This window comes from Thermobia domestica, chromosome 15 (genome assembly GCF_964235325.1).
Source record: "Thermobia domestica chromosome 15, izTheDome1.hap1.1, whole genome shotgun sequence".
Classification (NCBI taxonomy): Eukaryota; Metazoa; Arthropoda; class Insecta; order Zygentoma; family Lepismatidae; genus Thermobia; species Thermobia domestica.
In genome coordinates, this window is record NC_137468.1 from 90,417,847 (window position 1) to 90,443,632 (window position 25,786).

At 35.0% G+C, this 25,786-nt stretch overlaps 1 protein-coding gene across 1 annotated transcript in view; it reads right to left on the reverse strand.

Moving 5' to 3' along the window:
* LOC145671137 (tetratricopeptide repeat protein 12-like) overlaps window positions 1–25,786 on the reverse strand; it is a 77,091-nt gene that overhangs the window by 36,689 nt on the left and 14,616 nt on the right. The window contains exon 2 of the mRNA XM_081739941.1: window positions 3,184–3,384. Within this exon, the coding sequence (XP_081596067.1) occupies window positions 3,184–3,384 (201 nt within the window). The remainder of the gene's footprint in view (window positions 1–3,183; window positions 3,385–25,786) is intronic.

Below are 25,786 nucleotides of genomic sequence, written 5' to 3' on the forward strand. Positions count from 1 at the left end.
ACTATTGTTACGTCGCTCAACTTTCACTCAGTGTTGCCAGTATCTGCAATGACAAATCGTCAGATTTTCCTGCCGCACTCTGTAAATAAATAAATTAATTAATTAAATAAATAAATAAATAAATAAATAAAAATGGTTTTGACAAGGTCACACAGAAATTGCAAATGAACAGGGAGTTCGTAAAGAAGCACGCTATATTTAGATATAAGAAGACTCAAGTTTTTTATTCTGCATGTATCTTGGATTTGACAAAAATACCAGAAACTTTAATCTAGTTAAAAATAAATAAAGCGCCGTAGTAAACACCGTATTGGTCCGAATACCACATTTTTAGTATAAAAATTGTTTCATAAAAAACATATTATAGTCACAGACCAAGCTTTGAAAAACAAAAGTTTATTTCATATCACGCAGGTCTGTAACATCCATATCACTCTTCCGCGACCATGCGGTATCATCGCGTGACTCGTCAAGGTCAGACATAAAATAGGAAATTGTCATGCATTATGGTATGATTCGATTTAATTAACACATAAAATTTGTTGATAATGCTTTTTCACTACACTTTCTCGAAACATTCAAGTCGACCTGAGTATACTTTCCGTATTCAATATACGGAATATTCTGACTGGGATATAAATCTTAAAATGAGCTTTAAACTGATCTTTCCCATTGTCTGATATTTTCAAAGAATGTGTATAATATTTTATGCTGGATGTTTTAATTTTTCCATTAAAAGCATCTGAAAAATTTGGAATCGTATTATGCAGTGTTTTTCAAATCACTGTCGAAGTTACAAACAAGTACTGTATTTCATATAATAAAGACATATACATACAAATAACATGAAAAATGTCTGAAAACTTACTAAGGTTGGTTGTGAGCTATTACAAATGTTAATATGTTATACTCTAATAACCTTGCAGATATCTGGGCGGTAGTCCATTTCCTGCCATACACGGCCTGGTATTCATGTGTAAAAGTGTGGATGGCATTGGTTATGCGCGCCTTTAGTTCATCAATTGTAGCCAGTAATGAAGGGTAGTAAACTGCACCTTTAACGTAGCTCCACAGGAAAAAATCGCACGGGGAAAAGCTCTGGGGAACGTGGCGACCATAAAAGAAGTTTGTCATCATTACTTCCACATCTAATTCAACGATGTGGTAGGCTTTTGTTCAAGAACCTCATCCTGCGTAGAAATGTGGCGGAGCTCCATCCAATTGACAATGTAAGTGTTAGTATCTTCACCAAGTTGAAGAAATAACCATTTGGTCACTATTGTCAAAGAATGAATTTCGTAACCGTTTTCCTCATGAAAAAGAACGGATCATAAACCTTTTCTCTTGGCACACTGCAAAACATATTCACTTTAGGGGAATCCTGAACTAACTCAACAAACTTATGTGGATTTTCCGTTTCCAAAGATGCATATTGAATGTATTTGCTTTTCTACTTACACGGAATGTCGCCTCGTATGTAAAAACCAAGTTACATCTCCCTCTCCCCAACTGAAAAACAAACAATATTTCTTTTAAACTTGGTTCCCTTAATTGTTGAGACCTCTAATAATTGCTCACAGTCTCCTGGACAGGGTCTTTAATTTGCATTTTTTATACCGGTATATATTTTTCTTAGTCGTTGGCAATTCAAATATTTCATCTTTTTTCTTTCTTTCTTGACGACATATACGGGGATTTCCTTCTCATGTTGGTCAACACTGTTCTTTGGTTTCAACACAGTTGCTAATAAAATGGTTTTAAGGTTAGCTATAAATCACCCTTTAGCACTAAAGCACAGTTTACTCATTTTAAAAAGTATTTTATTAACATCTATCCAAGCAGGAATCTACGAAGTCATCTAGTAATGTGATAAGTCATATATTGGTATGACTATCAAGAAGCCGAGATGATTCAGTGGTAGAGTACTCACCTCTGGTGCGTGGGATCCCTGTTCAATCCCAGCGCTGTGTAAGTGAAATTTCTTGGGGCTCTCTAATTTTCTCTCATTTTCGTCATTCCATCACTATCACCTTCTCTCTTAGCCTTAATAAGAGGTTGTAAGAATTAGGTTATTTTTAAATTGTTAAAACATTTAGAGATGTCCAACCAGAGTATTAAGGATGTTAAAACTGTCCAGCAAACAACTTCAAGACGATGGCACGTGTATGAATCTTATTACATTAGGACAAAAAAATCTCGGCTAATTATGGATGAGCGGAATCTGTTTAAAAATTGAAATGTATCATAAACGTGTTAATAAATAAAATAAATAAATAAATAAATAAATAAAAACTAAGATACATGGAAGTTTATGACACCTTGTAGTTCTGAGAAAGTAAATGCAGCTGGACTTGAGGAAATGTGAACCACTGGGTTTATATTCTGTGAGTGCTTACCGATCATTGAATACTTCTGATTGTTCACTTCAATTATATTATTATAATTTTAAGTATTCCAGTTTTTCAATTATGATGCTTTCTAGACATGACTGTAATCTATTACCGTAAGACGAAGTTACAAAACCTGTAGATTGGTTGGAACGCGAGTCGATTTGACGTTAGGTTTATCTCTTATACCGTGACTGAGGAAGAGTACAGAAAAGTTCCTGAAAATGTTCACGCAATAAATCTTTTGTTTTACGTCTCACGATTATGCCGTATAAGCTAAAGGAGACGGTGATGAGAATGAATGAAGTGGTGGAATGAAGAAAGCTGGAGAAAACGGGAGAACCCCGAGAAAACCCACGCACACAGTTTTTGTCCACCACAAAGCCTATTCAGCGCGAGCCGCGATCGAATCAAGAATCCCACACACCAGAGGTGGACGCTCTATCACTGAGCCACCGCGACCCCTTTCACAAGATAAATATATTGGTACAATAAATATTTTATTAAGTGTATATCACGAACTTTACGTCATGGTTCTTCCCTATGAACACGTGTGGATTTAGTGGAAACTGCAATGTAAAAACAAAAATTTGACAGTAAAATAAAATTATGAATTTTGTATTCTGTTTTCTTGCTATGATAGCAGTATATTGAGCGATTAATACTTTTCCTGTTTGAGACACTGCTATCTTATTTACGCTGGGTGTCCTGGATGTCTTCCAACTACACATATGACAATAATGAAACTCATGCTCCTCTATCTCTAAACAGTAAACATTTTTTAACATTCACTAACCTCTTGACATTGATCCAGGATCTTGCGGCTTGTCCATGTCTTCAAATGCTTTTCTATTTATTACCGTTCGGTTTGTTTTAATCTTGCTGCCATCTTCTGTAATCTCACCAACATTTCTCCCTTCCAAGTATAAATCTGCTCTCTTGGTAGCAGCTTCGGCTTCTTCCTCATCTTTGGATACCAATCCTTTAATAATTGACTCTGAAAGAAAATATATTCTTATTTGTATAAAACATTTCAATCAACCAATTTTACGAACGACCTTGAAGCCTTAATCTTATGTTTTCGCTTACTGTTTGGCATTATTTGGAAGTCATTAAAATTTCAAGTTTAGATTACAAACTTCCCAAACAATTGTATTACAATAACTTGCTACTACCATGGGCGGTCACTCAATGGAATCAAGGGAATGAGTCATTTCTTTGTGTTTTAGGAAGAAAATAATACTATGAATTTTACTGAAATGGATTAATTCAAACTGTCATGTTGCTTATAGTAAATCGTTATTTTTATTTCCCTATTTCTAAGTTGAAGCACTCCAGAAATGAATGTAGATGCCGCTATTTTACCGTGCAGTTTTTATTGTGCATTCTGCGCACCGCGATCTAGTCAGAATGAAGCGATTCACTTATCTTTCCGTGCCGTGATATTGCGAGTAAGAATGCATATTCGTAAGCATTTTCTTGAAACAAGTTGTGCGGGTATGGTACTATCTTCTTCACCTTTCGAAGTGCAAGTTGAAACAGTATGTGTAATGCGAAGCAAATATTTATTTTAATTAGTTAAAAATCGGATATTCATGTTTGTGCTTGTGATTTTTTTAAGAGTTTGCTTTTTAAGCAGGTATGTCGGTACGTCTTCTTGTTAATGATTCTGGAGCCTACTACGAATGAAATTACTGTCTGCCTTGTATTTCATTAGCAAAAATCCATGGCAGCCTCTACGCAAGTGAATGAGCGAGGGGAAACAAAGGAAGATTGTACGCGCATACCGTTAACTTAAAAGGCCGGTCAATTAATCCCCTGAGTTTTCAAGATAAAAGGAAATTCTTTCATAAGGATGGACGGTATCAACCTGCCACACATATAAACTAAAGAGTGAAAAGTGCATGACTAGACTGGGACTCGAAACCAGGGTCTTCCGCGTACCATGCCCATACGTTAACAACTACGCTACCCAGTCTGCTGCATGAACACTTATACACACTCTCACTCTTGAAGTCAGGTTCTTTCACTCAGATCACGTGGCTTGTACTACAACTTCCTCTTAAGTTTGGACAATCCAGTGTTTACATAGCTGTTCAGATTGCAGACTGGGTATCGTAGTGGTTAAATCATGTATTTTTTCACTCTTTGTGTATTATTGAATTCACATCTATGTAGTAACTGGGGTGTTAAAAATTGGTTGTTTCCTCCGTGTTCATCATTTTAACAAGCACCTTGGTATTATGAAAACTTCAAAATTGGACTGTCAAGCACCTGATGGGAAGACAGACTGGTTATTTGGCTTTATGAAAACTTCAAAATTGAACTGTTAACCTTGCCTCTTATTTTCAATTGGAAAAGACACTTGGAATCAGTCACTACTTGATGATATAAACAATTCATTGAAATCCACGAAGCGTCAAGCAATTACAAATCACATTTGATCGCAAATTTATCCCACAACTTTCGATACTGTTCGAAAAGACTTTCAGGCAGACCAGCAACTTAAGCAAGAGACTATTAAGTATAACGAGCAGGTGAAAAATAGCAGGAAACTTGTACAACTAATAATTGATATTATCTTCTTAGTATATCAAAAAATCAGTTTCATAGGACACTTGGAAGATAAAAATAGGGTTAACAAGGGAAACTACATTGAATTATTATAATTATTAAGAAAATATTATATAGTTTTAGATAATCTTCAAACAGCCACAGAACTCTCGGGACTGTAAAAACATACACAAAATAATATGATGCAATTTCATTTCATTTATTTGCCTATTTCATTAGCTTACAAAAGCAAGAAATTCTCATGTAAGCATTACAGTTGTGAATGAAATACATAGAAAATATTACCACGTAGCAGAAGGTATACATAATATTACACCTATGCATCCTACTAAAATATAAAACCATAAAATAGAAGATATTATTAAGTACATACACATGACCATTTACGTGCTAATTAGGAAACCATTTATACCACTCCTGGCATGTACTGAGTAGTTTCTGCTGCCAATTCTTCATTTAAAGAATCATTTAAATATTCCTTAATAATGTAATAGCATTTTACAGCAAGTAGATTAAATAACTTCTTACGAAAAGCGGTAACATTAGTCATATTTTTTAAGTACATAAGAAATTTATTATACAGCCTAACACAATTCATATACACAGTTTTGCTTATATTAGCATACTGTATTTTTGATGCATCACAAATATGTTACTCTCTTGTCTTGTATTATGGCTATGAACATTTTTGTTAAAGGCAAAAAGAGGCTTGGTTTTCACAGTAAAAAGAATAGATTTATAAATATACAGGGTGTTTGAAAAAGAAGTCCCTAGTTTTAAGTATGAATTTAATTGGGAAATGAATGAAAACTTACATCAATGAGTACATATCATGAAAGAGAATTCTGTTAAGCTTTGTTTAATGTTGGTAGACTTCAACGTGGGATCCATTTGTGGCCCTGCACTCGTCGAGACGATATTCCACTTCTCGCCTCGTATTCACTTCAGTAGGTTTAATTTCATGTAACAGTTGCAATTTGTAGGCGCGCAACTTAAGTCTTTAACGCACAACATCATACACAGTACCTTTAGGCACTCCTAATTGTAGAATAAGTCTGGCCAATGACTTCTTTGGGCTCCGAACACAAGAAACACGGATCTGTTCAACAACATCTTCAGAAGTTCTTAATCTACCTGGTGATTTTGCTTTTAAAACACTACCGGTTTCCTTGAAAGACTTTAGCCAATGACGGATAGTTTTTGCTGTAGGTGGTTCAACACCATACTGACGTCTAAAATTACGTTGCACTGTTATAACTGACTCAGTTTTTACAAGCCAAATATCACACTGTGCTTTCTGTTGCGGAGTACACATTGTTGCTGAGTTGCTCTGCACTGCACGCCTGCCTGGACTGAACTGACGAAACAGAGGAAAAAAAAAACAGCACTGGTGCCGTCTCAAGGTCAAGCAGACTTGCCAACTGCAGGGGAGCCAAACTTGGAAAGTTGACGAATCAAACACCACAAACTAGAATATTGTATGTCACTTTGTACAGATTCTAGGACACATTAAAACTAGGGAGTTCTTTTTCAAACACACTGTATAAGTTGGGGAGTGTTAAAATTTTTGCTTCTATGAAAATCTTTTTACATGACGACTCTCTACATTCGAAAATTATTCTAATCGCTTTCTTTTGCAATCGGAAATTGTTTAAACTATTTTCAGCAATTCCCCAATGTATTATTCCGAAGCTAATTAGTGAGTTAAATTAGGCGTAATAAAAGCTAAGACATGCTTCTCTCAAAACCGTACCTTGAAGTTTATATAAGGCAAAACACACGCTACTTAGCCTCTTGTTTAGAGATGTGAGCAGACCATGAAAGATCGCCACTTATGGTTATACCTAAAAGCTTTGTCTTGCAAGAATCTAACGAATCATTTATATCTAGCAGGAAAAGAATAGGACCCAAAATGGAACCTTGGGGGATACCTTTGATTACACTTGATAAAGAACAAGTTGTTTGAACCTCATCTGCAACCAATTTTGATACCTGTACCGCTTGTTGCCTACTGGATAAATAACAATAAAACTAATTGTGGGCTACACCTCTAATACCATAAGCATACAACTTACTCAAAAGAATAGCATGATCAATGGTATCAAAAGCTTTGGATAGGTCGATGAATAGGCCACTATCACAATGTACCACTACTATCATAATAAATGAAAATAAAAAGGAAATAATCGATTTATCCGTCATTTCTATGCTATAAGACGAAATGAGGACGTCTCAACTATTAACTGTTGTTTCAAGATACATTTTTCCTGATGGAAAAATATCTGAGTGTTTCCTGAGCTTTACAGTTGCAAATTGGAATGGTACTGCAGGTGCTTTAGCAAAAACGCTTTCCAAATATTCGTGAAGACGATAGCGGCTCCAAACAGTGTTTGCCAAATTAATTATTCTAACTAAATCTAGCCATTTTCATACGCTGGTTAGCTAGTACATATGTGATTTAACTATACGCTATAATTTTGGTCAACTCTGTAGTAGTGATTGCTATTTCAAGCCACTTCTTCTTAGCAGTAGTTAGGTATTTTCAATCAAAACTACCTTTAATAAATACGAATTGAAACAAAGTATAGTTCACTTCTTTTACAGACTTAAAAAAAAAAAAAAAAAAAAAAAAAGAGGTTCTCAGTTTGACTTGTACCATATGTGTGCATGTTTGTATTATGTATGGCTGTACGCAATTATCTCGAGAACCGTTGGTCATATTTCGATACGTTTTTCACTGATCGAATAAGCAACTCTCAGGGAAGGTTCATACATATAAAAAAATCTGAAAAGTAATAATTAATTGATTAATTTTTAAAAATCAAATAATTTTTGCAACGCCAAATGAGAAAACTTATCCTAAAATATACTACAAGCAGAAATTCAACAGAGTAGGGCGGGTCCCATACAGCTAAAGGGTAAGAACACTTTCAGCCCGCTTTCTGAGAATGACTGGTGATGGATGTTTAAGTCATTTGCGATGTCATGACAATTTACACGCTGGTCTGGCTCAACTTCTGCCAGAATATCATACACTTTTACTGTGATCGGTCGCCTGCTGCGAGAAGCATTTTATAGATCGAAATCTCTGGAACGAAAGAGACTGTTTTACTGATGATGGTCACCGATAGAGGCTTACATTTGGTTTCAAGAGCCTGACATTTGATTCTAGGTCATGTGAGTTCGTGACACGAGAAAGAGAGAGAGAGAGCACACAGAAAAGTTCAAATATGGGGACAGAGAGGGATATATATGAATGCAAGGTTAGAATTGAAGAAATAAATGATCGGACAGCATCTATTTTATGAGGAAAATTGTGATTTTCTGAAGCATTATAAGAATCATAGGTTCTCAGTAAAACATGTGAGCATCACACTTGTAATTGTCGAATTAAGGCGGAGATTTTTTTTTTTTTTAAGTATCAAATGATTGCCAGTGAGAGAAAGATCTTAACATATGGAGAATGAAAAATTAAAAAAAAAAAAAAAAAAAAAACTTTCGGGGACGGTTTCGAATCAAGAACCTTTAGGTTATGAAGCACGACGTTAAGCACTTACCCACGAAGGTTACTTGATAAGCCATTCTTTTCTTGCATATCTCGAGAATGACAACATTTCGAGACACGCAAATTGGAAATTATTGTGCCTATGTTTCCTGTTTAAATGTCTAAATATCCGCAGCCTACTAACAGCGAAGCTATAGGGAGTCACGATGGTCCGTTGGTAGAACACTTATATCTGGTTTCAAGAGTAGGACGTTTTATCCCAGGCCATAAGAGTTCGTAACGGACAACATAGAGAGAGAGAGAGAGAGAGAGGGATACATTCACATATACAAGGTTAGAATTGGAGAAACAAATGATCGGACAGCATCCATCTTCTGAGGAAAACTGATTTTGTAAAGCATAAGAATTAAAGTTTCCTAGTAGAATCTGCGAATATCATACTCTCAGTGTTGAGTTAAGGTGAAAACTGTTTCTAAAGCATCAAATGATTCCGCAGGGAGAGAAAGATCTTAACAATTAGAGAATGAGGAATTAAAAAATTCACAACTTTTGGAGACAAGTTTCTAACCTTTGGCTATGAAATCACGACGTTAACTACTCATCCATGGAAAATGAATGCTACTTGACGAACCATGTTCTTCTCGCATATCTTAAGAATGTCCACACTTTCGACGCATGAATATTGGAAATATACTCTTACTTCTATTAGAAATGGATATTTATTATAAATACTCAAAAAGGTGTTGCAATGTGTCGAAAAAACAATGTTTAAGATGTATGGTAGGCGAGAAAGTTCAGCGTCTGAAGTACTACAAGAATGATGATTTATACATGTTATATCTAAATATTCGTAAAGTACTAACCTAGATTAGTAAAAACAACGAAATCTGATAAAAGGGTATAGGAGTTAGAAGGATCTAAAGCTAACATTGTAATCTATGGAAAATCTTATCTGCTCGTTAGTCTCGATCTTCTACAAGTTCTTCTTGCTGATCTAGTGGCTAGCGCGTGTGCCTTTGGTGCATGTGTTTTCAGGTTCGATTCTGTTGAGAAAGTACAAAAATTTAATTTCACGATCATTCACTTTTATTAAATATCCGTCTAATTTACCATATAAGGAATAATCGTGGAAAGTAACACTAAAAACTTTCATTTCTTGAACTTCTACTAATGTTTGATTGAGAAAGATTTATTCTTATGCTTCACAATGTCACAATTTTCCTCAGAATATGGATTTGTCCGATAATTTGTTTCTCCAATTCTAACCTTGCATACGTGGATGTATCCGTCTCTGTCCCCACATTTCAATCTCTCTCTGTCCCTCTCTCCCAATGTTGTCTGCCACGAACTCACATGGCTTGGGATCAAATCTCCCACTCTTGTTACCAAATGTAAACGTTCTACCAATCGGCAATCGTAACTCCCTATAGGTTGATTGATTTTTAGTTTAGCGTCCCTTTCAGCAGCGAGGCTATATGAGACGTGGACCTACTGATTAACGTGGAATCCGAACCACATGAGCTCCCGCCGGGAATCGAACCCGGGTCTCCCACGCCAAAGGCGCGTACGCTAACCGCTTAGCCACGGAGGAGCTCGTAACTCCCTATAGGTTTGTTGTTAGTAGGATACGGATATTTAGGCACTTCAAACAGCAAACATAGACAAAAAATTAATTAATTAATTTAATTAAATAAAAAAAAATAGTAAAACAAGAACTAAAAATAAGCACATAAAATAACACAAATAAACTTCACACACATCAAAACTACTCAAGAAATATGAACATTTGCATGTAGTTACTGTGAAAGAATGGAAATTAATAATTGAAGAACACTCATTTCTTTTAATAGTTTGTAAGTAAATGAGTCCAGGCGAATTTATCTCTGAATGGAAGGAGTATCATAGCAGCAATGAGTTGACAGTTGTTGCTTTAGACCAGTGGCTCTCAACATAATTCCTATCACGACCCCCATTTTATCACATCCTCCTGCCAGCGACTCCCTTATAATTTCTGATTTGTAATAAGCTTGTGTGGAATTTTTAATATACTTATTACTAGAGACCGGATGTTTAGGCATTAAAAACCTGTGAAATAGGCAGGCAAATAGGCACTTAAAATTTAAAAAATAGGCAGTAAAATAGGCACTTAAAATTTAAAAAAATAGGCAGTAAAATAGGCACTTAAAATTAAAAAAAAATGGCAGTAAAATAGGCACTTATAAATCTAAACAATGAAGATAAATACGCAATACAATTTAAAATAATAAGTTCAAGTCATAGATTATGTTCAAAGAATACAGAAACATACCTGTTTGTTAATATCTTCTTTTACTGTATACATAAAAACGAAGCTTGACATGTATTCTTTGAATATTTGGTAAATATGTTCTATACAACACTTTATCACTACACATAACAATCCAAATTTTATACACTTTATCAGTACATATAGCTGTCCAAAGTTTTACGGCATTTTATCACTACAAACAGCAGTTTGTAATTTACATTTGGTTTGTACACACAGGAGTTCATATCACAACACGCAATAGTCAAAAGATGAAATATTGGCAGATTTCAAATAAAAAGATAAATTGTTCCGCGTATTTTAATTCAACACATTCTTATAGTTTGTCGACATGAGGAATTATTCATTCCGATTGCACATAACAACCAGGTATTTTTTGAGTTTTCAGCTGATAAATTATGTCTTCGATCGAATAACGCATGTTTTAAAATCGAGAACGATCGCTCTACTTCCACGGATGTAACCGGTGCATATTTGAAGCAAGCAAGAACATGTGGATGAAATTCATTGGGCACATTTTCGCCTTTCAACACTTGTGCAATTGTTTTTAGTTTATTCAAGTCCTTATTGGCTGCCATAACTCTATCACATTTCTCACGAACTACCTGCCACACAGCAAATTTTGTCCACTACAGATTGAAAATGTTCCATCAATTGGGAGTTGATCAAAGTTTTATTTCTCTCTTCCAGAAACGTTATGGTGCCTGGAAAAATTGAATAGTGGGTAGCAATGAAAGCTAAATCGTTTTGCACATCATTGTTCAACAGCTGTTGTGTTATGCGAATTGATGAGGCATCCTCTTCAGACAGACAGCTTACTACTTCTTCTACTGTATGAAAGTTGGTTGCGTAATATAGAGCTGCAGAAATCCAAGTACCCCACCTTGTTATTACTGGGTTTGGAGGTAAAGCAACTTTAGGGGCGGTTTCTTTAAATAGCTGAATTCGAGATGGATCTTTGAGAAATATTTTCTTGGTATTGGAGATTAAAGCATCTACTTCGGGGAATGAACCACGGATTTCCTCAGCGATTCGATGCAGAGCATGTGCAAGATATGTTATGTGAAGCATAGATGGGACAAAAACTTTAAGTGCCATTGCAGCTTTTTTCATGTATGGTGCTGCATCCGTAATAAACAGAAGAATATCTTGATGTTTAACACCATCCAGCCAAACTAAATTCAGTGAGGAAGTGAACAACTGAGCAATTGTTGTACTATTTGTTTTTGGCAGTTCCTCACATGCTAGAAGAAATATTTTGGACTGTTGATCATGTTCCATTGTACCAATTACAACATTAGCAAGGAACCGTCCCGTGGCATCGGTCGTTTCGTCAATCGAAACCCAAATTTTTTCTCATTAACTTCTTTCCTAATTCTTTCAATAACACTCGAATAACAACCGTCTATGTAATTTTTGCGCAGTGTTGACTCACTCGGTACCTGTTCACCTGTGTACTTCGATAAGAAACACTTCAAGGAGTCATTTTGTAATTTCCACAGAGGTATATCTGCTTCTAAGAACGCCTTTCACAAATCTGCAGAAAACTGAGACTGCCGACTAGTGGTAGCGTACGTAGTAATCAGAGAAGGTTTTGCTAATTTTTGTTTTGCATTTGAAGCAGATTTATGTTTGGCAGTTTCTAAATGTTGTTTAACGTGATATTTTTCTGTCTTTTCACTGTCACTGTCACAATTCACTGTCTTTTCACACACTTTACAATAAAGTATGGTTCCGTCAGTTGAAAACACATCACAACCGAAAGTCTTCACAAAATCATTCAATTTACTCTTCAAAGATGTGGCTTCCTTAGATCTTAACAACTTCTATTGCTCACAAAACCACGCACACACGATATCAGAAACCACACGGCCGGTCACAAGACGAACACTATGCTGAAATGAGAACTTAAAGAACGTTAATTCTTTTGTGCATCTGTAGAATGCAACGCTGCTGCAAACAGGAGGAACTGGGGGGGGGGGGGATATGGATCATACTGTGTCATTGATTTCGGCGACGTTCTTTTATTGTAGCGGGCTGAAATTTGACCTTGACCTGCCCATAAGTTAGTTTCTCTTAATCTTATATTTCTCGGAAGAGGCAGAATCCTTTCTTGAAATACGAAATTATATATTTTTCCCAATGAAGTCTTATTTGGAAGAAAATGCATAGAATAGGCAAAATTAGACATTAATGCAATTATTTAGGCAGTAAGGGGCAAAATAGGCAAAATAAAATTGGCTTAAATTGAAACTATAACTCACCATATAAACATTAAAACGTTATTTTTGTTCATATCTTTAATATTAAAGAATAGGCACTTTGCCAAACATCCGGTCTCTACTTATTACGGAGATCTCATGATATCCATCTATTTCAATAATAATAGAATTCATTTCTTGTATATAGTGGATACAGTAACTTTCCTAAAAGCGAATTGATTTCAACCACATTGGGACAATTCATTTATATTACAAATATCGAATCCAATCCGTCACACTGTTTTAAAATGGAGGCCACTTGAAAATTTTAAAACTTCATAACTACCTTAATTTTGGGTCATATGATATTTAAAAAAAAAAAAAGTGATTTCTAATTTTGATTTAAAAACGTGGACAGTTGTTAAATATTTCAATATGCAGTTTTCATTAGTTTCATATCGTACCTCTTTCATTTAAACTGATTTTTAAACAACTCTGTACCTGTTGAAAATGTTTAATAGACCTATTTTTTGTTGTTCTTAACACTATGTATAAACATAAAAATTAGCCTGTCAGACCAAAATTCAAAATAATATTAAAAATATCTTCTGGTATTAGATTCTAATTATATTTATCTCTTTCGCTTATCTTGGCGACCCTTAGGTTGAGAAACCCTGCTTTAGAAAATTCACATCTTTATTGAAATTAAATTGTAAAATGTAGCACAGTTGTGCGGACAGTTCATTCATTTCCACGGCGCAATACCTTACATCTGATTCTAAGCCCGTCGGCAGAACTTTCTTTGTCTTTCTGCGATGAGCTTTTGTAAGTCAAAAGTTTTCTGCAAGAATTCTGCAAAAATTTTCTGCAGAAGAAACACTTATGCTTCTTTAAAATATGCTTTACACGACGTAAAAAGCAGTTCAAACTATATTTATGCGAGTAGTCAGTCCATTTAAGACATCTACACACAGCAGGGATGTTTTTATACTTTTCTGATGGCTATTTTTCTCTCCTCTGGCAATTTTTCTGCACAGGCGCGGCAGATTTTCTGCGATTAGATAGCAGATCGCGGCATGTTATGCTATGGGGATTCTAAAAACTGTAACACATTGCACATCTATTTGCCTCAACTATCAGCTGTTAAATTATGTTAGGCCGAACCTGCTAAGCCTGATATACACTGCGATTTGGGACACTAACGCCATATCATGCGCAAAAGGCTAACTACATTTTAGACTACTTTTGTTGCGGTTTTCACTAATGTAATGAATTATTCTCAAGAAAGGCTATTACCTATATTAAAAAATATTTCAATAATTTGATAGTTAATTATCTCGCATGTTTTGTAGGGCTTTTTATAGGGAGTTTGTCCTACCTTTAGTTTAGGTATCTAACTAAACCAGTGGTTCTCTACCTTTTTTGACTGATGAGATATTTTACTGAACATTCAAGACATCGCGACATACTTGTTTGATATTATTATTATTATTATACCTATTATAATACTGAAACCTAGTAGATTTTATATTGACTCTATGTAGCACTGAGCATTATTGTTGTCGCTGGAGGTGTTGACTGGTACAGTCAGTCTCGATTTTAACTAATTATTAAATTTTTCATGATTTCTAAATTCCAAAATTTCGCGACACACCTTAGAGAACTGCGTGACACACCAGTGTGTCGCGACACATCAGTTGAGAACAACTGAACTAAACAACTGAGTAACGGAAAAATGAAAAATAAAAAACTTAGAAGAAAAATAATTGACTTCAAAACGCACTAAAAGTACAAAATAATTTTTTTTTTTTAATGTTACCTTATACATTTGGTATAGTGTAACATGGTCCGAGATTTTTGGACATTCTGTATATATTCACAAATTTTGTTTAGCAGAGATTTTTGGAAATATGTAGAAATTTATTGTGGTACTGTAGGAGTAAATCACAAAATTTTTATAATAAAGCAGAAAATAATGTAATACTATTATCTGTTAAAAAAAAAAAATAAATAAATTGAAGCCGTACCAAGCCAAACACATTAATAACATAAAATTACCATCCAAATAATTTTATATTGGGCAATTTGTTCGGTTTGACACTTCATTTTTTTTTTTTTTTTTTTTTTACAAATAGTAATAAATTATTTTGTACTCTCAAGCGCTTTATTATTGTTGTTATTATTAACAGTCTGCTCTTTAGCGCTTTTATTTTTATTTTCATTTTTTTTTTTTTTTTTTGCCTTTTAGTGCATTTTTTAAAAGTCAGTTCAAATATTTTTTACAAAAGCTTTTATTGTAATAATTCTACTTACAGTGGCACTTATGTTACCACACACAATATTATCGTACTAGTATCATTCTCACCTATGCGTTAATCTCACGGCAAATCGTAGTTCCAGAAACTCTTATCTTCTCAGGGTTAGGTTTAACGTGTTGTTAATTAGTGTAGATATGATATGTTTTAGGTGTGTTTTCGGCTTGGACTCTCTTTTGATGGTATGCTAAATCGATAATACCACCAAAATATATCCAGTATTACTGCAAAAATTGGAAACAAAGAAAGGAATGCAAAGGATTTTAGTACTTCCCGTCAATGACAGACCAAAAAGCATTTACATATTTTAAGTGTGAATCATAAAAGTATTGATTTCAGATTATCAAGAAGGAGAGACAATATATTTTAAGTTAGTAAACTGAAATTTAAGTATGTTTTCCTTACTTTATTGTTGGGCTCTCTTAGCTATATTTTTAGAATAATTTGGCCATTTCTAGCTAGAGTTTAAACGTCATTTAACTACTTTCTGAAGGCGCCTGTTGGCAACAGTGATTCCAAACTAGTTACTCAATGTTATGATAGTGCTGCCAGTCATGTTCGGAGAAACAGCTGTAACGATATCTTGTATTTTCAGTGTAATTTTAAATATCTTTTCTTATATTTCCGGGCAATGTATGATTTTAAAATATGCACTAACCAGTTTGAAGAAGAAGAATCAGGAAAGAAAATACGGAAAGAAAAGAGAATCAAAATTTGATTCTAATATGATGATTGGTGATGAGTTTTTGTCTTTACGTTGTCATAACGTTTTGTAAAATAAACGATATAATTCAGGAACCATCATAAAAGAGGATGTACGCATAATCAAAAAGGTGTGTATTTATTTCAATAAGTGTGTGTCACAATAAAAAGCAGGGAAACTAAACGAAGCATAAACTGTTTTAAGTGATTTTAGTAATTTAATCTAGCTATAATCATGACTGAGGACCTGTGTATAACGAGTTGCGTTATAAAATTTTGGTGGTTCCGCCCAGGAGATTCGTTGAAGTAAAGCAGGCAATCTTCTAAATAATAAATTTCATCAGTACAGATTGACTATAAGGCTACGAGGTGATTTCATTAAAAGAGATAACAAGACGGAGTTTACCGTGTTGAGAAATGGCCCAAAAATTCCGAGGAATATTAAAATGAGTCTCGCTGGTATTGAAAATACATCTGAATCAGCTGGCTACAGGGAAATGAGCTTTTCTGACCTGGCTGATCTCATTAAACAACAAATGGAACGAACCAACCAACTTGAGGGACAATTAAAGCAAGATTTTGGTAACCGAATGGATCAACAAACGGAACAGATAAACCAATTAAAGTAAGATTTTGGTGACCGAATGGATCAACGAATGCACCAACTTGACTGTAAAATTGATTAACATACAACAATTAAAGCAAATTTTGGTGACCGAATGGATCAACGAATGAGCCAACTTGACAGTAAAATTGATCAACAGATGGGACAATTAAAGCAAGATCTTGGTGAACAGATGACACAACTCAATAGTAAAATCGACCAGACAACTCTACGAACTGAACAAAGTGATCTTAAAATGGAACGAATTATACATAGATTCACTGAAATGCAAAATTCCATCGAAGTGGTAGAAACTATAGGTAATTATCACTCCGCCCGAATAAATGAACATAATAACCAGATTAAAGAATTGCAAGAAGTGAATTCTATTAAAGAAAACCTTCTGATGGGCAATGAAAATCATGGTAATGTGTCTACGAACGGTAATAGAATTCATATTGATGGTATACGGACATCTCATTATCATTCGCATCATCAAAGGAACGAGAAAGAAAGTGAAGATTCCGCTGAATGTTCGTTTACCAGCGGTAATGAAGATTGTGTCGGTCGACGGCGAAGAAATAATCCTTCTACGCATCGTAGCAGAAATTATCTTGAGAATTCGAATAGAAACAGAGACAAAATTTTTAAGGGTTAGTGAAATCAAATCTTTTATTTGGTCTAAGAATTAATTCGTGCGGTTGGTACGCACACATTGAAGCTGTAGTACAAACACAAAATACATAAATACCTTAAGAAAAATATTGTCCATCGCTAGCCACCACTTTCGCCCATCTGTCAGGCAATGTACGGATTCCGTGGCGAAAGAAGTCCTCATCCTTGGAAGCGATCCAGTCAGAGACCCATGTTTCGATATCTTCTGAAGAAGTAAACCGCTGTCCAATCAAATCGTTGTTCATGCAATCGAACAAGTAGTAGTCCGAAGGAGCAACGTCTGGTGAATACGGCGGGTGGGGTAAAACTTCCCATCCGACATTTTCTAAATAGGTTTTGACCGGTTTAGCGACATGTGGGCGAGCGTTATCATGTTGAACAATAAGTTTATCATGTCTGTTCTCCCATTCTGGTCGTGTTCTGGCCAGAGCTTGCTTCAAACGCATTAATTGTCGTCGATAACGTTCTCCATTCATAGTTTCACCCGGTTGCAGCAGCTCATAGTACACCACACCTTTCATATCCCACCATATGCACAGCATAACCTTTGCACAGTGAATATCTCGTTTTGGTTGTGATGGACCTGGTTCACCTGGTTTCACCCAGGCCTTTTTTCGTTTAGGGTTCTCGTAATGGATCCACTTCTCATCACCCGTAATAATTCGATGCAGAAACCCCTTTCTGCTCTGTCGTTGAAGCAGCAATTCGCAAATGGTTTTTCGTCTTTCAACGTCTCTGTCTTTCAATTCATATGGAACCCAGTGTGACATCTTTTGAATCATTCCCATGGCTTTCAAGCGTTTGGAGACTGTTGTTTGATCAACGCCTAATGCTGCTGCAAGTTGTTCCTGCGTTTGACACGAATCCTGCTCGAGCAATGCTGTCAATTCTTCGTCTTGAAATTTTTTTGGCTGTCCAGCTCGCTCTTGGTCTGCCAAGCCGAAATCACCACTTCTAAACCGTGCAAACCACTTCTGACACGTTCGCTCAGCTAGAGCATGGTCACCATACACTTCCACCAAAATACGATGACTTTCAGTCGCACTTTTCTGCATGTTAAAGTAATGCAGCAGGACACCCCGCAAAAACACTTTATCAGGCACAAATTGCGCCATGTTCACTTAACTACAAACTGGTGTTGTTGACGCTTTAATCCACTGCCCTATACTACGAACGATACGCGATGACAGGGGTTTGCAACACATGTGTGGATACACGGAACTGTGGGACGCTCCGTTCGTTGCGCCATCTCTTGTCCACCCGCACGAATTAATTCCTAGACCAAATACTAAGTTTAGTGGTAGATCGGAGGACATACCGGCTAGTGCGTTTTTAGAGAAATTCGAAGATGAGTGTGACTTAATGGGGGTGGATGAATCCAAATTCTTAAAAAATTTGCCACACGTGTTATTGCCACCTTGCTTAACTTGGTTTAGGCTATCAAAGGTAACCTACATAATTACTCTGACTTCAAAATTGCAATGTTATCTAATTATGAAAATGATTTTATGCTAGCAAACAGGGACGCATTAATACGTAACAGGCATTACAATCATAAATTGGATAAAAGTATCACGGATTTTGTAATATCTGTCTATAATGAGTTAAAATCTATTAATCCGTTTCACCCTGAGTCCCGAATAATAGCACATATTCGAATCTTACCCCCTCCCTCCCTCCCGTTTAAATTGCAGCAAATGTTGATTTCGGCCCAATGTGTCAACTTCAATCATCTTGTTATGATTGTGCAGAATTTTGAGAGTCAGTTCATGATACAAAATAACAGTAAAGGGTAGGCTAATTTTGTTCGTAATCATGCTAATTATGCTTCTGTTCGTAACTTTAATATTCAACAAGAAGGTGTTTCAAATGTACGAAACAACAATAGTTCTTATTATAACAGAAGAATCAATGAACGAAATGTTAACGGCACTCGAACTGTACTTAATCGTAGAAACTACAATAGAAATAATGACCGTGGTGCTTTTTCACGAAATAGGTTCACAGGTAGTAAGAATTACACCAGTAGAAATCAAGATACGGTACTAGCATATAGCAGACATGACCCAAGTACTCAGGATTGTAGAATACTATGTGATCTATCAGAATTAGCAGATTGCCGTAATTTAAACTAGATCCGGCTGACGTGAGGGGTCAAAACCACGTCAGCGTTAAATGCACTAGAACCTTCTTCCGAAAATGAAACTAATCTTAAAATTTTGGATACACTTGATAATTATCAATGTATTGCTATTGCTAATTGTTATTGGATGTTTGATGATGAACTAGAGAGGGGTAAATAATTCTGAAGATATTTGTGTTTTTCTGAAAACCTTTAGTACTGCTAAAATACACGTTAAAATTAATGGAATTTCTCTTCAAGCTTTAATTGATACAGGAGCTACAGTATCACTTCTGTCCTATTCATTTTGGCGTGAACTCACAAAAGATTATTCTAATCCTCGATTGCAAAAGGTGGATAATTTGATACTAATTGATTATACAGGTAAACACAAGAAAAGGGTTATGGGTAAAACACAAATTGTAATTAATATTCAAGATTGCGAAATTACCATTCCTATTCTAGTTATCAACGAATTAAATGAAAATGTTTTTAATAGGATTAGATTTCTTAACACAATTGCGTGCTGTTTTAGATTTTGAGAATAAAACATTTGCCATACGTACACTACATGATAAAATTATTCAAGAATTAATCCCTGTTAGTGACAGCGTTGCTTGCTAATGCCAACCGTTTATTAATAATGTTTTAAATATCAACTCAGATATTCAGAAGAAAGCCAATGTTAAGGAAATTGAAAAGGAACAATCTATGATAGGAAACAATGATTATTCGTTTCACAAGAGTGTGGATAACATTATAAAGCACATGAACATTACTAATAAAGATTTTGTATTACAATTTAGAGATATTCTTTATAAACATAAAAAGGTACTTTCGCGTAAACTTGGATGTTGCAAAGATTTTGTCTATAATATTGAGGTCGATACCAAAGATCCCATTATAACGAAGCCCTATATTGTGCCATACCGATTTAGGGAAAATGTACGCCAACAAATATCTGAAATGTTGAGAGATGGTATAATTCGACCCTCTCAGAGTATCCATTTGAATCCTTTGGATATGGTCCCCAAAAAGGATGGCAAACATCTGAGAATAGTTTTGGACTTAAGAAAATTGAATTCCCATATAAAATTACAAGTGAGATATCCACCTGTGAACGAAATTCTCAGCTCACTACAAGGAAACACAATATTTGGGAATATGGATCTCGTAATGGCGTATAATCAGATCATGTTGGGGGAAGATTCGAAACCATTCACTGCCTTTTCGTTCGAAGGTCAATTGTACGAGTATAATCGTTTGTCTTCGGATTAATTAATGGTAGTGCTGCTTTGGCGTCATGTATAAATCAAGTGATAGAACAGGATTTACGCAATAATGTTGTTTATTATGCCGACATTTTGATTATGGGGAAAACATCTAAGGATTATTTGGAAAGTTTGGACACTGTTTTGGAGAGATTAGAAAATTCAGGCCTGACTACCAATATTGAAAAATTAAAATTTTTCAGGGAATCAATCGAATTTCTAGGATATTCTATTGATGCCAGCGGAATGTGTTTTAGTGATTCCAAAGTACAAGCCATTCAAGATTTACCTGTTCCCACCAATGTAAAGGAAACACGACAAATTCTTGGTCTATTTAATTGGTTTAGAAGATCAATTCCTCGGTTTGCTGAACCCTTATTTTCAATAACCATGGCAAGGAAGGGAATACCGTGGCAATGGGGTACTTTGTAAGAACAAAGTTTTGTAAGAACAAAGTTTCCATCAATTAAAAATGTGCATTATGAAAATATCCGTTTAAATCATCCTAGGTATGATTGTCCATTTTTTGTACAATGTGATGGCTCGTTGTCTGGAATTTCTGGCATACTTTGGCAGCCGAATCCTCTAATTAATGAACCAGCTGTCATACACTGTGTCAGCCGAACATTAAAGAATGCCGAAAAGGGATATACTACTACAGAAATTGAATTACTTGCTGTGCGTTTCTCATTGAGAAAATTTGCTCCATATCTTAGTGGATGTCATTTTACTGTTATCACTGATCACAGTTCTTTACGTCATCTTAAAAAAGTACAAGGGTATAACAGTCATTTATTAAGATGGTCCTTAGAACTACAATCTTTTGATTTTGACGTTCAACATATAAAGGGGATTGATAACGTCCCTGTTGATACATTATCTAGATTGTTCCCAAATGAGAACCATCAGGTATTATCTGTAAATGTGTTTAAAATCTTACAAGAGGAAATATCCAAAATTTCTCTGGAGGAGTTGCGAGAACATCAAAGAAACTATGAAGAATATGCAAAAATTATACATCATTTAACATCTTGTTCTGGAAATTGTGGCTGTCCTCGTACTTGGAATGCATTATATCGAAGTGTTAATAATCAAAGATTTTAAATATGAACATAGGAATAAAATTTGTGTTCCACCAATATTGGTACCTCGCATCTTAAAGGCATACAATGATGATTTCGGATATTTAAAAGTGTATTCTTTAATTAGCAAATCTTTCTATTTGAAATATCTCAGATCACAAATCAAAAAATTATATCAACGATTGTGAAGAATGTATGAAGATCAAACATAATTATCAATCACTATATAAACCTATGATGTCAATAATGCCTGAACGACCTCATTCCTTTATTTCAGTGGATTTGTATGGATCTCTTCCAAGAGCGCCTACAGGTGAAACTTACCTTTTCACGGTAATGGATATTTTTACTAGATATTTAGTAGCATACCCTTTGCGTAAAGCGACTTCCTCAGCAACTGTTAATAGAATCCTAAATGTATATATACCTCATTGTGGTCCTGTAGAACATATACTTTGTGACAATGGTGGACAATTTCGAAGGAATTTGTTCATACGTGCAATGAACAACTCCAATATTAAGGTGCGTTTTGTTACTTCTTACCATCCTAGTAGTTCTATCGTAGAAAAAATACACAGGAACCTTGGTATGCTATTTAGACATTATTGTTGTGGTAAACACTCTGACTGGATTAAGTATGTTACTGAAATTACTTACTTTTTGAATTATTCGGTGTCAGATACATTATGTGTAGCGCCAGCTAATATCCATAATGGAACCGATTTCATACAACCGATTGAGCAACATTTTGGTATTACACTTAATGAGAATGACGATATAAGCTATTCACATCTTATGAGTATGGTGCATTTTCGCAGGGTGCAGTAATTTAAGACTCGCAACCAGAAAATAGAAGAACAACAATTAGGTAAAACTAAGATTCAACCTAACGATTTAGTCTTCGTAAAATTGCATCCACAAAGTGATGCATCATTAAAAAGAAATCATAAGTTTTGTGATTTATTTGCTGGACCTTATCTTGGTAAAAAACAAGTTAATCCTAAAGTTTTTGAACTAATGGATGTGAAGACTGGAAAAATTTTGGGGTTACGTAATATTGATGAACTTAAGCTATGGCGTCCTTCAAAGTATACTAGAAGTAGATGGATGGAATTAGTTAAAACTTTTGTTCCATCTGAAATTGTGAAAAAAAGTTAACATAAAGACTTATAACAAGTGACATTAATTTTCAAAAGGGAAAACAATTTATGACTTTCAATGCAAATAAATGAATTTATTGGACATGTAACATAAGCTAATTGTTGTAATATATTCAATTAATTTTGTGTTTTGTTTTACTGTAAATGTCGTTATGATTTCGTTTATTGTTTGCATTTTTATTCAAATTCTGTATATTGATAATTATGATAAGATCTTGTCTTGTGTTCAGAGTGTAACTTTAATTTTTGTTCTGATATTAAGAGTCAGTCTACCAGAGATAGTTTTTTCAATTCTCCGATTTTTCCGTCAATAGATGGCTCTGAATGTCGCCTCTTTTCACCAATATGTTTTGCAAGAAAACGAAAAGAACCTTTCTTGTCATCCGTTTCTAACCCCTCCCTCTCCCTGACTTTACAACAGGGCATGTGTTTCAATAGGGGTGAAACTGGTCATGGGTGAGGTTGTTCGTGTGTTTATAAACTTCCTCATGTTCAACTAGTCTAATTCTTCGTCACAGGATGGTTCAGAATTTTTACTTTTTTTTTCAACGATCTCCTTTGTAAGAAAATAAAAACAAGGAAACCAGAACTATTTATTGCCATTCGTTCACACTCTCAGCAAGAGGGAGTGGAAATGGTGTGCGGTCATTTCTTCGATCTTCTATCTACCGGTTTGGAGATACGTTTAGCAGAAAGAAAAGCAGCTAGTGGAAAAGTGCTTCTTGGGTCATTCGTTTCTTTTCTATTTCTAATTTTATCTCTATCGCAAGTCACAACCGGACAAAGAAAACTTTCATTTTATTTTGTCCAATAAACAACATTTAAGAAACTGGCGCCGGTGCACGTGCACAGGGTTGCACTTCCGTAAATTCAGTCCTAATGTACTGAAAATAGTAAAATCTATTTGCAAAATCTAAATTGCGTGTGCTATCAATGAAGTTTCTTACAACAAGAAATTAAAAAAAAAATAAAATTGGAGAGAGTTTGGGAAAAGGCTTCCATACAATTTTCCTCAGTAGAGTAGAAATGCTCAGTTGTAATTCTGTATATGTTGTAAATTAATGTACTAATCCATCAAAATATACTTTAAATTCAGAAAAACTATTTAGTTCCCTGGAGTAACTGTTGCTCAACATTTTTACGGGCTTGCAACCGTCAGCATGAATATCCTGGCTGCTTTCCCAGGTACCCTTCAAAATGCAATAGACACATGCAACAAATAAATACAAAACTTCAATTAGTTCAACCTTACAAACTACTTGACCCCTAAAATGATGCATGCAAGACTACTTTACATAACATGCTTAATTTGCTTGAAATGTAATTTTTTATTCAATAGAACTGGTAGAATTATTGAGTACGTGATCCCCAGTTTAAAATGGAATGCATAAAACTACTTATTTATATTCATATCGGGACTCGAATATCGAAACTAATGTGTTAATTCTTTGTTCACCTGGTAGAAATGTAGCATGCTTTATGATGTATTACATATATTAGTCGGCTATTTATTTAATGAGTTCACAGTTAGTGAAATCAATGTGGTTTCGTACCCTCCGCTTGAAACATTAGAAACCTAATATGCTTTGCAACTCATTATTTATTATCACGAGATTTACTTAAGTTTACTTAAATTCATTTGTTTGGGGTTAACAAAATCGAAATAATAATAATAATAATAATAATAATAATAATAATAATAATAAGCAAAAATGAAAGAAAATATTCCATGCATTACAGACCAATAAATGAAATTTAAACGTAATTATACAAGTTTCAAAGTAGAAATGTTAATTTAAATATACAGTATAATCTATTTGAATATATACAGTTAGTTGGGCCATTTGAAGATGGTCTCATCACAATTATGTTCAGAGTCTCGTTTCTGTTAATGGAGGTTATTACCGTAACACCACTTTGTTCCGTATGGTATTTTCACACAATCTGTTCATTTCTTGGGACAGCTAAATTGCCGCACTCCATTTGCTTTCAGATCTTCTATGTGGTGAGCCACACATTCCATCCTCTTCATCATGACAGTCCCAACCACTACCCTTGAAATTCTAATGAAACTTGTACTCTTCCTTTGCTCTTTCTTGCAAGTCCTCAAATATCTGTGACGTATAATCTCCACTTAAGACCCTCTAAAAAAAGACACGTTCTCCATAATTCTTCATGATTTGGAAAGGATTATGTATGAACTTAACCTAGATGTAACAGGTGCCATGAAAATTCATTCGACTACAGTTTCATTTGTCATCCGATTTCCTGTAGGTGTACATTTTAGACGTAGTTTTTCTTGTGCTTACAATATATATTTCGGGTCTCGAATAGGCATTGATCTTGAGTGTTGTGGGTCAATGAGCTCAGGTAAAAGACAGTTGAAATAGAATTTTTCTAATTTGGGAAACATTTCGTTCACCCAAAATTCATCGTCTCTTAAAATTTTTTCAAATTTGATTCCAAAAGGTGTCCATATGGCATGGCATATATACTGTAGGTTCTTCTCGTAATATGCAATTGTCCTTGCACCTGAAAATAATGAGGATGAGACTTCTTGACACCACCGATATTACCTTGCCTGTCAACTTCCCACATAGTGACTCTTTTCGATTTTATGGCTTCATCTGGTGTCATAGTAGAAGCTGAATGAGGACATTTAATTTCAACTAAGCCGTCATGATCTATTAAGCCGTCTGGACTTGCTGCCAGGAATGACATCTGTTTGTCAATAAAAAGCCCACAGTCGTGGATATTTTTGCCAATGATCGTTTGTAATTCTCTTTTGGCCCTCCACTCATTTTCTCGATCGTATCTCAATGCCTTGTTATCAAAATTGGAATATAAAATGGACTTCACAGCTGATTGGCAGCTGGTTTGGGG